The sequence below is a fragment of the Triticum aestivum genome, chromosome 4D (assembly GCF_018294505.1).
Source record: "Triticum aestivum cultivar Chinese Spring chromosome 4D, IWGSC CS RefSeq v2.1, whole genome shotgun sequence".
Lineage (NCBI taxonomy): Eukaryota > Viridiplantae > Streptophyta > Magnoliopsida > Poales > Poaceae > Triticum > Triticum aestivum.
This window is the reverse complement of record NC_057805.1, coordinates 453,433,343-453,448,447: the sequence shown is the minus strand read 5'-3', so window position 1 is coordinate 453,448,447 and position 15,105 is coordinate 453,433,343. Positions and strand designations below refer to the sequence as shown.

The 15,105-nt window shown below is 46.2% G+C and overlaps 2 protein-coding genes across 5 annotated transcripts; one reads left to right on the top strand and one right to left on the bottom strand.

The window, feature by feature from the left end:
- The first annotated feature begins 6,741 nt into the window (after positions 1–6,741).
- On the top strand, positions 6,742–11,510 carry LOC100125711 (serine/threonine-protein phosphatase PP2A-4 catalytic subunit). 3 transcript variants are annotated; one of them, XM_044520583.1, is made up of 11 exons: positions 6,742–7,022; positions 7,687–7,743; positions 8,217–8,300; positions 8,413–8,484; positions 8,581–8,652; positions 8,879–8,919; positions 9,407–9,473; positions 10,091–10,282; positions 10,373–10,462; positions 10,548–10,655; positions 11,069–11,510. In XM_044520583.1, the coding sequence occupies exons 1-11, from the start codon at positions 6,930–6,932 to the stop codon at positions 11,132–11,134; spliced, it is 942 nt and encodes a 313-aa protein (XP_044376518.1). In that variant the 5' UTR covers positions 6,742–6,929; the 3' UTR covers positions 11,135–11,510. The 3 variants fall into 3 exon arrangements, with proteins under 3 accessions (XP_044376518.1, XP_044376516.1, XP_044376517.1); XM_044520581.1 differs by having other exon boundaries at positions 8,413–8,652; XM_044520582.1 differs by lacking the exon at positions 11,069–11,510 and having other exon boundaries at positions 10,548–11,002.
- Positions 11,503–14,771, bottom strand: LOC123098551 (fatty acyl-CoA reductase 2, chloroplastic). Of its 2 annotated transcripts, XM_044520580.1 has the most exons (9): positions 14,082–14,771; positions 13,891–13,994; positions 13,585–13,784; positions 13,369–13,469; positions 13,023–13,245; positions 12,762–12,923; positions 12,588–12,669; positions 12,097–12,491; positions 11,503–11,985 (listed from the first exon to the last, which is right to left on the bottom strand). In XM_044520580.1, exons 1-9 carry the CDS (start codon positions 14,425–14,427, stop codon positions 11,775–11,777), a joined length of 1,824 nt encoding a protein of 607 aa, XP_044376515.1. In that variant the 5' UTR covers positions 14,428–14,771; the 3' UTR covers positions 11,503–11,774. The 2 variants fall into 2 exon arrangements, with proteins under 2 accessions (XP_044376515.1, XP_044376514.1); XM_044520579.1 differs by having other exon boundaries at positions 11,503–12,491.
- Positions 14,772–15,105: the final 334 nt, after the last annotated feature.

Genomic DNA, 15,105 nt, shown 5'->3' with positions numbered 1-15,105 from the left:
CTTACAAAGCAACGCATAAACAAGGGTTTCAGGTTCTGTCACTCTAGCAACCCATCATCTACTGATTACTTCCCAATGTCTTCCCCTAGGCCCAAATCATGGTGAAGTGTCATGTAGTCTACGTTCACATAACACCAGTAGAGGAAAGACAACATACATCTCATCAAAATATCGAACGAATACCAAATTCACATGATTACTTATAACAAGACTTCTCCCATGTCCTCGGGAACAAATGTAACTACTCACAAAGCATATTCATGTTCATAATTAGAGGAGTATTAATTATCATTAAGGATCTGAACACATGATCTTCCACCGAATAAACCAACTAGCATCAACTACAAGGAGTAATCAACACTACTAGCAATCCACATGTACCAATTTGAGGTTTTGAGACAAAGATCGGATACAAGAGATGAACTAGGGTTTGAGAGGAGATGGTGCTGGTGAAGATGTTGATGGAGATTGACCCCCTCTCGATGAGAGGATCGTTGGTGATGATGATGGCTTCGATTTGTTGGGGAACGCAGTAATTTCAAAAATTTCCTACGCACACGCAAGATCTATCATGGTGATGCATAGCAACGAGAAGGGAAGAGTGTTGTCCACGTACCCTCGTAGACCGTAAGCGGAAGCGTTATGACAACGCGGTTGATGTAGTCGTACGTCTTCACGATCCGACCGATCCTAGTACCGAAAGTACGGCACCTCCGCGATCTGCACACGTTCAGCTCGGTGACGTCCCACGAACGCTCGATCCAGCTGAGTCTCGAGGGAGAGCTTCGTCAGCACGACGGCGTGATGGCGGTGATGATGATGCTACCGGAACAGGGCTTCGCCTAAGCACTGCTACGATATGACCGAAGTGGATTATGGTGGAGGGGGGCACCGCACACGGCTAAGGGATCAATGATCAACTTATTATGTCTATGGGGTGCCCCCTCCCCCGTATATAAAGGAGTGGAGGAGGGGTAGGGCTGGCCCTCTACTATGGCACGCCCTGGGGAGTCCTACTCCCACCGGGAGTAGGATTCCCCCTCCTTCCAAGTAATAGGAGTAGGAGAGAAGGAAGGGGAAGAGAGAAGAGAAGGAAGGAGGGGGCGCCACCCCTCCCCCTAGTCCAATTCGGACTAGGCCTTGGGGGGGCGCGCGGCCTGCCCTAGGCAGCTCCTCTCTCTCTCTCTCCCCCTAAAGCCCAATAAGGCCCATATACTCCCTGGCGAATTCCCGTAACTCTCCGGTACTCTGATAAATACCCGAACTACTCAGAACCTTTCCGATGTCCGAATATAGCCTTCCAATATATCGATCTTTACGTCTCGAACATTTTGAGACTCCTCGTCATGTCCCTGATCTCATCCGGGACTCCGAACAATCTTCGGTACATCAAAACACATAAACTCATAATACCGATCGTCACCGAACGTTAAGCGTGCGGACCCTACGGGTTCGAGAACTATGTAGACATGACCGAGACTCATCTTCGGTCAATAACCAACAGCGGAACCTGGATGCTCATATTGGCTTCTACATATTCTACGAAGATCTTTATCGGTCAAACTGCATAACAACATACGTTGTTCCCTTTGTCATCGGTATGTTACTTGCCCGAGATTCGATCGTCGGTATCTCAATACCTAGTTCAATCTCGTTACCGGCAAGTCTCTTTACTCGTTCCGTAATGCATCATCCCGCAACTAACTCATTAGTTACATTGCTTGCAAGGCTTATAGTGATGTGCATTACCGAGAGGGCCCAGAGATACCTCTCCGATACTCGGAGTGAAAAATCTTAATCTCGATCTATGCCAACCCAACAAACACCTTCGGAGACACCTGTAGAGCATCTTTATAATCACCCAGTTACGTTGTGATGTTTGATAGCACACAAGGTGTTCCTCCGGTATTTGGGAGTTGCATAATCTCATAGTCATAGGAACATGTATAAGTCATGAAGAAAGCAATAGCAACATACTAAACGATCAAGTGCTAAGCTAACGGAATGGGTCAAGTCAATCACATCATTCTCTAATGATGTGATCCCGTTAATCAAATGACAACTCATGTCTATGGCTAGGAAACTTAACCATCTTTGATTCAACGAGCTAGTCAAGTAGAGGCATACTAGTGACACTCTATTTGTCTATGTGTTCACACATGTGCTAAGTTTCCGGTTAATACAATTCTAGCATGAATAATAAACATTTATCAAGGTATAAGGAAATATAAATAACAACTTTATTATTGCCTCTAGGGCATATTTCCTTCACGATTTCCCCCTCCCGGAGGGAAGTTTCCCAGCAGATTAGTCTGCCGGAGCCCTAGATTGATTCTGCCCAGGTTCCGCCTCGAGACGGCGGCGCTTCGTCCCAAAAGCTTCCTTCTGATACCCTTGTGGCTTCCTGGTGGGGCCCCTCTGGTACTTTCTTCGCCCAATATTGTTTATTAATTCCAAAATGACTCTCCGTAATTTTTTAGGACTTTTGGAGTTGTGCAGAATAGGTCTCTAATATTTGCTCCTTTTCCAGCCCAAAATTCCAGCTGCCGGCATTCTCTCTCTTCATGTAAACCTTGTAAAATAAGAGAGAAAAGGCACAAGTATTGTGCTATAATGTGTAATAACAACCCATAATGCAATAAATATCAATATAAAAGCATGATGCAAAATGGACGTATCAATTCTCACCGCCGGGAGTGAGAAATTCATTCGTAGGCTTGATGGACGATGATGGGTTGGATGAGATTTATCATGTAATCGAGTTAGTTATGTTAGGGCTTGATCCCTAGTATCCACTATGTTTTGAGATTGATGTTGCTATGACTTTGCTATGCTTAATGCTTGCCACTAGGGCCCGAGTGTCATGATTTCAGATCTAAACCCTTTATGTTTTCATGAATATATTTGTGTTCTTGATCCGATCTTGCAAGTTATACGCACCTGCTACATGTTATGATCCGCATATCCCAAGGTGACAATAATTGGGATTCTTTCCGGTGATTACCGTAGTTTGAGGAGTTCATGTATTCACTAAGTGTTAATGCTTTGTTCTGGTTCTATATTAAAAGGAGGCCTTAATATCCCTTAGTTTCCTTATGGACCCCGCTGCCACGGGGGGGTAGGACAAAAGATGTCATGCAAGCTCTTATTGCAAGCACGTACGAATATATACGTAATACATGCCTACATTACATCGATGAATTGGAGCTAGTTCTGTGTCGCCCTAGGTTATGATTGTTACATGATGAATGTTATCCAACGTTATCACCGATCCAATGCCTACGAGCTTTTCACATATTGTTTCTTGCTAAGTTACTACTGCTGTTGTTGCTACTATCATAATTGCCACAAAACTATTGTTGCTACCATTACTGCGGCTATCGATACTGTTGCTACTGTTACTATCATTGCTACTGCTATCAAACTACCATACTACTGTGCTACTAATCACTCTGCTGCAGATATTTAGTCTCCAGGTGTGGTTGAATTGACAACTCAATTGCTAATACTTGCAAATATTCTTTGGCTCCCCATGTGTCGAATCAATAAATTTGGGTTGAATACTCTACCGTCGAAAACTGTTGTGATCCCCTATACTTGTGGGTTATCAGAATCATGCCAATCGGAGTTACATTAGAGCCACAAGCTCGGACGACACTCCCTACCCCACAGGACCCGCGTGGTGAGCTTGTGACTCCCTCGTGGGTCTTCTGGTCCTTCCTCGAAGCTTCATAGGTCTCTTATGTTCCAAAAAAATCACCATAAATTTTCATGGCATTTGGACTTCGTTTGGTAAGGATTTCTGGAAAACCAAAAACATGCAGAAAACAAGAACTGGCACTGGGCACTAGGTTAATAGGTTAGTTCATGAAAATCATATAAAAGTGGACCAAAACCATATAACATTGTTGTAAACATGGCCTGAATACTTCATAAATTATAAATACGTTGGAGACGTATCAGTGACCTTAACTTCCATTTCTTTTGGCACGTATGCTCTACATTATAGCTCTTGATAACAAATCCTACTGTCTTGTTGTCATTGCCAGCTTTAAGCAACCATGGGAAACCTCTTTCAGAAACTCCCTCTATTCTTATCTTGTCATTCTTGATCTTCTTGATTTGCACTATGTTCCTATCTGAATATGCAGTAAGAGCATGTCTTAGGTCCACCACATCAGGAAATACCATCCATACTCTAAAGATAGGGGAAACCATGTCCACCTTTTCATTGAAAGGTGTAAACTTGTACTTAAGTTGCTCTGATTCCTCAATGGATAGGTTGAGATCTTCATCCTCAAGCAAGTAGTCAGGCTCCACATCTTGCTTAGCTTCTTCATCAACGTCAAAGTCAATGTTGTCATCTTAAAGATCATCATCCCATCATCTATGTCATAATTATTGTCATTGAAGTCTGAAACCACTATATCTTCAACTGTTTGCCCACCTTCAGTAAGAAAATTGTGCTCAACACCTTCAATCAGCAAATTCTATTGTATTGTTCCATCAACCGCAATTTCTGAAATGAGATCTCCCCCAATAAGAGAAATGAGGCTGTGGGAAGATGTTGCACTTGCTGCAGCAACACTAATTGAAGGCAATGTGCATACCAAATCAGCCCTGAAATTACTGATGAAATCTGAATGGTCAACCATGATTGCAGACATTTTCTGCTCAGCACTAGCTCTGATCATATTGTGCAAATCATCATCCTCTAATTCTGATCAAACCATCTGAAATCGTTTTATGAGGTATGCACCAGTAAATGATGTGCCCACTCGTTGGATATCCCAACCAAATCAGGTGCTTTTTAAGGAATGCATATGAGGATATGGCAGAGCCAACATAGTCAAGAACCTCCACAGAAGGGTTCCAGTACTCCAACTTACTGATTGGTCCACAGAAAAATACCACCATGATCAAATTCCGATGTAAAAAAGGAGTAGCCATCCTTTGTCCATTTGCTGAATCACACACCGCATCCAAAAAGTGTACATTGTAAGCACTAAACAGAGCAGCAAGACAACTCCAACTACAAATTTAACTGAACATAGCATGAGCATAACTAAATTACGAATGTTCAGCCATGCAAAACTGAACTTGTACCACTAAAAAAATTAGTTAACTGCAGAAATGTGCACTGAGCAAAATTCAGTTAACTAACCGCAAAAACTGAACTTATATCATTAATGAACTACAAAAGTTGTTGCAATTCTTCTGCATGACCATAAGCATAACTGAATTTATAGTATCGAGCATAACTGCATGACCATGAGCATAACTGAAACTGCACAACAAACATCATTGAGCATAACTGAACTACAAAAGTTCAGAAATTTAGCACTAATTTGCCTCTGACAAAATCATCTTCAAGAGCACAAAAGAGCTTCATTGAAGCACCCACATCCATTGGCGACTATATTCACCGAAGAACCCTAGGCCTAAACCCCTACTTTATCAGCCGAAACAACTACTTTATCGCCAAAACCCTAGCCTAAAATTGTCGCTCAAAACCCTAGCTTTACTGCCGAACGGGCGTAAGAAGAAGGTAGACGACGAACAGAGCAGAGCAGAGGGAGGCAGAAGACTCACAGTAGTCAGGTGGGAAGACGCCGAACGGGCGGACGAGATGAGCGGAAGGAGGTGCCTCCATACCACCGGTGAACTTCGGTGACGACGACGATGCCGTGGTGGCTGGCGTCATCAGTTGATCGCCGCTGCTGTCGCCCTCGACATGACACTACCTGGCCGCCCTCGAACGAACGGATGCGAATAGATATTGAGACAAATTTAATTCAGGTGCGGTGTACTGCAGGTTGAATTCAGAAAACGACAGGGGGTTATGTGCAAAAGTGCAGGCGACGACCGGCTCGAGCACCTGGCGCCACTTGTCTTGCTCTGATTGGGCTAGGACCAAATCATCACATCTGGTGCAAGTTTGAGGATGGTGTGGTGCACTTTTGCAACTAGGGTCGGTGTAAATAAAGGGTGAGCTCCAAACTACAGTGGGAAAGGCCGGCCAACGGTATCATTGCTGCTCCCCGCCTAGTGCGGATCATTGTGCAATGCTTATGTGAATTCTCAGTCCAAAACTTATTCGTTTCGTTGGAAAAACCAACACCGACGTCAAGATATCGGACTAAATCGTCACATTCTAAACAAGTCCTAGGACTTGGGTTGCTTTTAATTCTTCTTTCTTAGTATGGAGCCAGAGGTTTTTACCCCCTGTTGATCTAAAAAATTATATTCCCTATTTTCTGATGAACTAAAAAACTCGATTAAATTGCACGCTGGATCGTAAAGAAAATGCGATTTAAATTGGTGAATAATTTATGAAGATTACAAATATTTCCCTATATTCCGATCAATTCGGAAACTCAATTAAATCACACGTTGCATCGTAAAGAAAAAGAGATTAGAATTACAGGTTTCCAGACTCATTTTTTTTACAGGTTGTCACCATAATACTATATTATCAAAATGGATTATGCTGTACCTCGTCGGCGATGAGAAAGCCAATTGCCGATCTTCAACCAGGATCGAACGTGTCCCTATTCAAATGGCCACCCGGAGCTCCTCCGGATCTCGATAAATCTCTGAAAATTTTGAGAAGGATGGCGCCCCGGGTCTCTCTCCGGTCCACGCACGCGCTCGGCCCCCGCCGGCAGCCACTTGCGAGCCGCGACGCGGAGCGCGTGGGTCCCACCGGCTGGACAGATTTGGGCCCATGTGGCGAATGATGGGCTTCCCGTCCGCGTCCAGTTCCTTCCCCCGCTCCTCCCCCCAGTCTCACTCCCCACTCTCCTGTTCCGCGGCCCCGACCCAGCGCTCCCCTCCCCCCTCTCGCCCCGCCTAGCCGCCGGCGACGAGCTCCAGCTCAGGCTGCCTTTTCCCACGGTCGGCGGAGGAGGAGGCGGGCGTGAGAGGACATGGAGCCCATGAGCGTGGACAGCAGCGGCTGCGGCGGCCTGGACGCGCAGATCGAGCAGCTCTTGCAGTGCCGCCCGCTTGCCGAGCAAGAGGTGAGATTTCCCTACGCTTCTGTCCGCCGTTCTGTCTGGCTTTCTCGCTCGCTCCCTCGCCGGCGCTTCCGCCGGATCTGGCGAATGCTCGTTTTGATCTGTTATCGAGGGGGGCCGCCTCTAGGGTTTTTTGACAGCTCGGCTGCTGGTTCGAGGCCCTGGATTCGGGGCGTGATCCGGTGATTTGGGTGCTGTTTGTTATGCTGGACGGTCTGGAGGATGATGGGCATGACGTCTAGCTTGCGCCTGTCCAAGGGTCGTTTTTGAATCATTCTGCTGCTGTGCTTCAGATTTGGTCTCTCCGGATAGATCTCCTGTAATAGTCGCGGTAAAGCAGCATCAAAATAGGAATTTTTGCAAGCTCCTATTGTCACTGTACCGTTCTTTGTAGAAGACAAATTTGTCTCCTGCGCCATTTCAGTAGGGAAAACGGCATCTTTAGGGGCAAGTGCATCTTCCTCAAAAAAAGAAAGAATAAAGGTCAAGTGTATCACCTGCAGGACGTCGTTCATATACATTTGGGTTGATTTGGGTGTTGCGTGTGTGTGTGTGTGTGTGTGTGTTTTAGGGAAGGATGTTGTGTGTGCTGTTGGTCAGAAACAGGAATATTTGATGCCCATAAACATTTATAGAATTTATGTTTCTCACAGCCCCACATGTGCAGGTTAAAGCACTATGCGAGAAGGCTAAGGAGATATTGATGGAGGAAAGCAATGTGCAGGTATTACATACCATCAGTTCTCATCTCACTTGTGCAGTGTATCTTTTATACACGCGTTGGGTTTCTTTATAGCTGGTTCCAAAGGTTGTTTGAGCTTATTATACTGTCTTGGATCTTGGCACTGCCTGAGCAACATCATCGTCATTGTATTGTTCAGTCCTATGTGTCAAGGGCATTCTGATCAATATTTTACTTTCAATTATATCCTGTTCTTTGGTGGTTTTTGTTCAACCCATAAACTGGCAATTGCTGATGCTAAAATAAACATAGTAATTTAAGGTCTTCTGCCCGGCCCATTTCATCTGCTTAATTGTTAGCTCTTATGTATATCATGAAATGGTACAAAGTTCCACTCTGACACCTCAACATTGCATTCTTACAAACATTATCTAAAATTATCTACATGTATGGTGATAAGGTACACTTGCAGATAAGCATTGGCTTTAAGCTGTTGCATTTTCTTTGTTTTGCAGCCAGTCAAAAGCCCAGTGACAATCTGCGGTGATATTCACGGACAATTCCATGATCTTGTTGAGCTTTTCCGGATTGGCGGGAAGGTACTACTGTTGTTAGCTGATCTTTATTCTTTCCTACCCTGCACCCTGCTTTAACACAATGCATTTTACATTACATCTCCGAATGTCTGACCTTTTTTCCTGTTGTTTTCAGTGCCCAGATACTAATTATTTGTTTATGGGGGATTATGTGGATCGTGGATACTACTCCGTTGAGACTGTTTCTGTAAGAATCAACCTACTTGTGGATACTACCCTATTCTTTCCAATGATACCATGTTCGAATTCATGTTATATGTACTTAATGATATTTCTTATCCAGCTCTTGGTAGCACTGAAGGTTCGCCACCCACATCGGATTACAATCCTCCGCGGAAACCATGAGAGTCGGCAGGTACTATAGATATTATCTTCCCAATGCTTATGTGTTGATGTTTGTAGCTCAATAGCTGTCATTATCTCAGTTTGAATGGAAAATGGAGCAGGCTTCTCTGTTTCGAATCTTACATCTCCTGTTTTATGCATAATTTGCTTTATTATAATTTTGATGCTGTTTTAGTGATTCATTTGTCATGTATTTTTCTTCTCAAACTAAAAGTATGTTTCCACAATGGTTGCAGATCACACAAGTATATGGATTCTACGATGAATGCCTACGGAAGTGAGTTCACTTAATCTTATTACAGTTCTAGCCTGTTCTATATGTACTTAATCTTATGGTTGCAGCTGTGCTAGAAAATCTGTGCTTGTTCAGAGTGCTCTTTTAACTAAGTTGTCTTATTCTCATATGTAGTTGTGCCACTTGTGTTGATGTATGTGAATCTAGTTGGCGTCATCTATTCATGTGTCTTTTATACCTGCATTTGTAGAGATTCCTTAGATTAGTATTGACGATGTGTTGGTTGCATACAAATGACTTGTGTAACTAGTTGTATGATCTTTGTTCTGATGGTGCTCTATCACCATGCTTAGGAGCTGCATATGCTTTGAGAAAATTTGAATAATTACATGTTATTGTTATGTTGTATATAAAGTTACAAACTTTTTAGTCCAATATAAGTTGATTACAGAGAACATTTTTACTACAAGTATGTGGTAGTATTACTGTCTTTAGCAATATCATTTATGTTCTCGTTCTTTCTAACCAGGTACGGCAATGCAAATGTATGGAAGATATTCACAGATCTTTTTGATTATTTCCCATTAACAGCCCTGGTGTGTACTCTGAATCTTAGACCTCCTCTCTTTTTCTTTAGATTATTCTGCATTTTTCTAAGATGCATGCAGCCTTATTGTGCGGATTGTTTTTGTGTGTGTTAAATTATATGGACGTCCAGTTTTGTTGGCGTCTGTATGATAGTTATGTTTCATGCCTTGCCCACTTTGGACTCGGTAGCTGAGAACATATCCATGGACCGTGGAATGTCTTCACTTTGTATGAGTGTGACAATCCATAAATTCTTTACATACAAAATGAGCGAAACACAATCTTGGATGATTCTAACCTTAACTGTTAGTTGATTTTAGCTGTTTTGCTCTTTCTAGTGTTGGTAGGTCTTGACTGTTGAGATACCCAGTTGTATGAATGGACTATTAAACACTGAACTTATTCATCGATAGGTTGATAATATACTCATTATTTTTATGCTATATGCATAACATATTCATTGCTAACTGTATGATAAAATAGCTGCCCTCCACCCTTCTTATTGTCAAATAAGGTTTTCTTGCATTTTTCTCCACCCTTCTGATTATCACATAAGGTTTTCTTGCATTTTTCTCAGCATTTTGTGTTCAGGGGCTATATTGATATTTTGTTTACATTCTTGAAGGTGGAATCTGAAATTTTCTGCCTGCATGGTGGTTTATCTCCATCGATTGAGAATCTTGATAGTGTGCGTAGCTTGGATCGTGTCCAAGAGGTTCCACATGAGGGACCTATGTGTGATCTTTTATGGTCTGATCCGGACGATCGATGTGGTTGGGGCATTTCTCCTCGTGGTGCTGGCTACACTTTTGGGCAGGTACTACTGTAGTACTGTGTTCCTTTCACAAGCACTATTTGCGGATTTACCGAGTTCTACTTTACTTTGTTCATTCTTCTTTTTTCGCAGGACATATCTGAGCAGTTCAATCACACCAACAATCTCAAACTTGTAGCCCGGGCTCATCAGTTAGTCATGGAGGGATATAACTGGGCTCATGTAAGCTGGTTGAACTTTTAGATACTTTATCAGCTGTTCCTTTTTTGCAAGTAATATGTTGTGATTATTCGCTGTCCATATACAGGAACAAAAAGTTGTTACCATATTCAGTGCTCCAAACTATTGTTACCGATGTGGCAACATGGCGTCCATTTTGGAAGTTGATGACTGCAATGCTCACACCTTTATCCAGGTGATCACGAGTTCACTTCTTCATTTTTACATGATACATTCTCTTTGCTATTTGGCCCATGGCTGTGGCATACTGGCATCATCCGGATAGGCACGAAATGCAGATCAGTCATATATGCACTGTAAAGTTACCGAAACTTTATATAGAAGTGTTAATGCTGTACTTCCATGACACTTTCTCTTTGCTATTTGGCCCATGGCTGTGACATACTGCCATCATCCAGATAGGCACAAAATGCAGATCAGTCTTATATGCACTGTAAAGCTACTGAAACTTCAAATAGAAATGTTAATACTGTACTTAAATCGTGTTTTAGAAGACATTATATTGAAATAGGTTCCTCATTTTGTGCCCTCTGATATTTTTTTTGTCACGTGATGCTTATCAAGCTGGTTCCCCCCTTATTGTTGCAGTTTGAGCCAGCCCCTCGGAGAGGTGAGCCAGACGTGACAAGGAGAACACCTGATTATTTCCTTTGAGTAAACTGGCTGCACCATTTCTCAGCTTGTATTGCGATAGTCCGCACCGATCAGTGAGATTCTGCTGGATCCAAATCTGCACATGAGCCAACAAACAATAACAAAGGGGTGTACCAGAGCCCTGTGTAAAATTGACCCCCATTGGTCAATCCAAAAGACTGCTGCCATCCTGAAACAAAAGAAGCTTCATGCAGCCACCTGCCCTGAGTTCCAGGTGAAGAAAGGGCCATCCCTCCACACTTTGGCAATTTCATAGAATCATGGCATTTTACATTGGCAAAGACTGAACTCCTATATGTAGCTTAAGCTTGTATCACTAGGCTTGTAATCTGTATTATCGACGGCAAGGTTCAGTTAATTAAATCATATTTCAGTATCTCCAAAGCTTTATTTGTTTTTCCATAAGTACACTATAATGAATACAACATGTAGAGGGGAGAACAAATATTTTCTGTTGTTTAGGACAAACAGGTCTATAATGCAGAATCAATCTGACAGAATGACATCAACCTTAGTTAAGTTGCTGCTAACACAACCAAATGTGTTTCTTCAGTGGATCACGTACTTAGGCACATGATACAATCTAACTCTAGTGTACACGCCGCGGCGCATTTCCCTGTTCGGTGTTGAGGCGGTGGGTTCACACCGTGGAGGTGGCGGCGAGCACCGTGGAGGAGGGTGGCGATTCCGCGGCGATGCCCCTCCCTTTCATGACGTGCTTCCTGAGCCCTGGGATGTGGACGTTGGTGATGTAGTCCGTCCAGTCGATGCTCCTCACGTCGAAGTGGAACGCCGCCTTCTCCTCGGCCGACATCTCCGCCATGAGCCCCTCCGTGTTGCCATTGTTGAACCTGCATACGTCGTTCATCGCCGGCGACGCATGGTAGCAGCTTGAGCAAACAAAGCATATAAATGATGCTACATGGGCCTGCTCGGCCATGGGTGGGAGAGAGAGAGATGACCTGCCGGTGTAGAAGGTGTAGGGCTGGTAGATGCTGCCGAGGTGGATGGTCTGCTCGACGGACTTGGCGCAGAGCTCCTGGAGGCGCTGCGAGAGGCGCTCGCCCGCAGGGACGCCGGCCCTGGCGCTCCGGAGCAGCGCATCCGTCTCGACGTAGCTGGCGAACTGCTCCATGGTGTCGAAGAGGCGCATGGGCGGCACGGCGATGGGCTGCCCCGCCGCGTCGCTGTAGGGGCTCCTCGTGAAGTGCTGGAACAGGAACCGGCTCAGGTCGCCGAACACCAGCGGGTTCACCGTCGACGACGCCACGTGGTACACGTGCATTCCCCCCTCCGCCGCCCGCCCGTGCTTCGCCATCGTCGCCAGCGTCGCGTTCACCACCATGTCCGCCGGAACCTTGCCAAATGACACGACAAGAAAGCCATTAGCGTCTGCAAGATCAGCTCCATGGCCTCACTAGTGCATTTGCTCAGAGAATGTGTAACTGATTACCACGTCTAGAACGCCGGCCGGATCGGCGAGGAAGCCGCTGAGCTGCCCTTTGCCGTAGTAGAGGACGACAGGGTCCATCATCCTGGTCGAGCAAATCAATTCGCCAATGGAAATCAGAACAGAATGTTGATGAACTCTGCAAGATTGTACCACATTTTACACTCACGTACGTACCTGTTCCCTTCCATCCAGCCCGGGAAGGGGTCTCTCCAGGTGCTCTCGATGACGCTGGGCCTGATGGTCACCACGGGGATCTCCCCTCGCATGCTGTTGATCACCATCTCCCCCATGGCCTTGGTGAACACGTACGTGTCCTGCCACCCATGGAGCTTCGCTCTACAAGAGTAACCAGCACATTCAGCAAATCAACCTAATGTTCCACCTTCAGACCGAGACCAAGAGGAGGTCATGGCAAGAAATGTATCCATTGCCTACCTCTCTATCCCTAGATCCTTCATCTCCTGAGAGAACGAAGCCGAGTCATCATCGGCGCGCCTTCTCGAATCGAAGGCCAGCTTGATCTCGGCCTCGATATCCAGCACGGCGTTCTTGTGCTGCTCCGAAGAATCCGAGGATCCAGCCGACCCTTTCCCTATGGTGTCACCCAACCGAAACGGCTTCTCCAGCACGACACCCTGCCTCTGCCCGTTCACATACGCTGCGATCATGCATGGTTATGTCATGCAACACAACCGTTGGAAACCCCCCCAAAGGGAAAATTTCTAAGTAAACATCGCTTTCACGCGGAAAGGATTCATTTGGCAGATGGCATGAGCCTGACCTGTCGACACTTGCAGGAAGAGCTTGAGCCTTCGAAACCGATGCGCGAAACTCATTATCCGGAACGGCCCCACGGTGTTGATGTCCATGGCCACATCATACCTGGTTGAATATTCAGATGTAAAATTCTTCTGGTCACGATGGAGTCACTGAATCTTGGAGAAATGCAAAAACTCTAGCTAGAAGACAAGTGCACGTATATTATAGAAGGACGAACCTCTCGTCGAAGGTGGTGTTGGCGGCGGAGTTGACGATGATGTCCACCCGCTCGGCGATCTCATCGGCCAGCTCGGGGGCAATGCCGATGTTGGCCTCCCGGACGTCGCCAACCACGGGGACAAGCTTTGTCGCTATGAAATCTTGGTAGTCTTTGCCGTGGATCTCCTGCAGGCGCTTGAACAGCTCCGTGTCCACCACCTGCACGAATGCCGCGCACGGGAAAATGGAAAAGAATATCATCGTTTGGATGAAGATCAAAATTCAAAACTGGTAGGGTTAGGGTATGGTTGGTTAGTAATCGTACCTCGTTTTGCAGTCTCTGCAATGCCGTCTCGCTGTCCTTGGCCTTGATCAGCACGTATATCTTGCCCACGTCAGGGTTCGTCCTCAAGATTTTCTCGATCAGAACTGAAATTGTAAATGAAATCAAGCACGAAAACAGCAACGATAATCAAGTGGAGGCAGAGAAAACTATGAAGATGGCGACGTACGTACCTTTTGCTAGGAAGCCAGTCCCGCCGGTGATGAGGAAGTTCTTGCCGCCAAGGAACTCCTGGATCCCGAGCCCGTCAGCGCGATCGTGATCACCCGCCTCCCGCGCCGAACCGGGCCCGGAGCTCTTGCCGTGCACCGGCAAGGAAGGCGGCCGCGACCCGCCCAGGTACCCGTTGGCGATGCCGCACGACACGCCACCGTCGGCGGCGGTGCGCCGCCTCGACGACGACGACGACGACAATGCAACCACGCTCCTCCCGTGGCAGCCGGCGCCGGCGCCGGCGGCGAAGCCCGGGCGCCTCGCAGCCGCGACGGCGCGGGAGAGGTTCACGCACGAGCTCCCCATGGCGCCAAGGATCGGAGGGAGGTCACCGTCAGGTACGGGCTAGGTACGTGCAGAGGGTAAACGATCGGTGTTGCCGCGGTGTAGAACCGGAGGAGATGGCGAGTAGGTGGGCGGTGCGCCGGGTCAGAAACCAGCTACTTCCTGCCTGCTAATCACCAGGCGAGTAAGTCACCTACAAAGCTCTCGGATGGTGGAGCTGATCGGCAGGGGCCGGGGTGGAGGGAGGGAGGGAGATGGGCTGCCAAGAAGTTGCACGCATGGGGCTCGCTCGCTAGCTAGCTCGATCAGGGGGCTAGCTATCGAAATGATCTTTTTTGCCGCCGGCCGGGCAGACAAATGTGGCGCGCCGGCAATTTATACCGCCGTGGTGTGGGAAGAACACGGAAAGAGTCTGGCCCCCGAAGTCTTTTGCCTAACTCGTGCGCGCCCGGCTTGGGCAGGGCAGGGCGCGCATGCAAAGTTCGTGCGCGCATGCTCTTCTTGGAAACGCAGTCCTACTGTAGCATAGCATCCGTGCAAATAAGTGCAGCCCGGGCTACTGTAGCCTGTTGACGGCGGAATGAATTGGCCACTTAAGGAAGAAAATGAAATGGCGTCAACCTTGTAATGCCCGGCCTCATTAATGTACATGCCATTAGAAACACATTGGGAAGACTAATTAAGTACGTAGAAAATTAA

What these genes read in the sequence shown, in the direction of transcription:
- LOC100125711 (XM_044520581.1), top strand. Translation starts at nt 6,930, where the DNA reads ATGGAGCCCATGAGCGTGGACAGCAGCGGCTGCGGCGGCCTGGACGCG. An exon ending in GCCCGCTTGCCGAGCAAGAG is followed by an intron (nt 7,023 to 7,686) that starts GTGAGATTTCCC and finishes CCACATGTGCAG; the next exon opens with GTTAAAGCACTATGCGAGAA. An exon ending in TTTTCCGGATTGGCGGGAAG is followed by an intron (nt 8,301 to 8,412) that starts GTACTACTGTTG and finishes TGTTGTTTTCAG; the next exon opens with TGCCCAGATACTAATTATTT.
- LOC123098551 (XM_044520579.1), bottom strand. Translation starts at nt 14,427, where the DNA reads ATGGGGAGCTCGTGCGTGAACCTCTCCCGCGCCGTCGCGGCTGCGAGG. An exon ending in GACTGGCTTCCTAGCAAAAG is followed by an intron (nt 13,995 to 14,081) that starts GTACGTACGTCG and finishes TTACAATTTCAG; the next exon opens with TTCTGATCGAGAAAATCTTG. An exon ending in AACACCACCTTCGACGAGAG is followed by an intron (nt 13,470 to 13,584) that starts GTTCGTCCTTCT and finishes ATATTCAACCAG; the next exon opens with GTATGATGTGGCCATGGACA.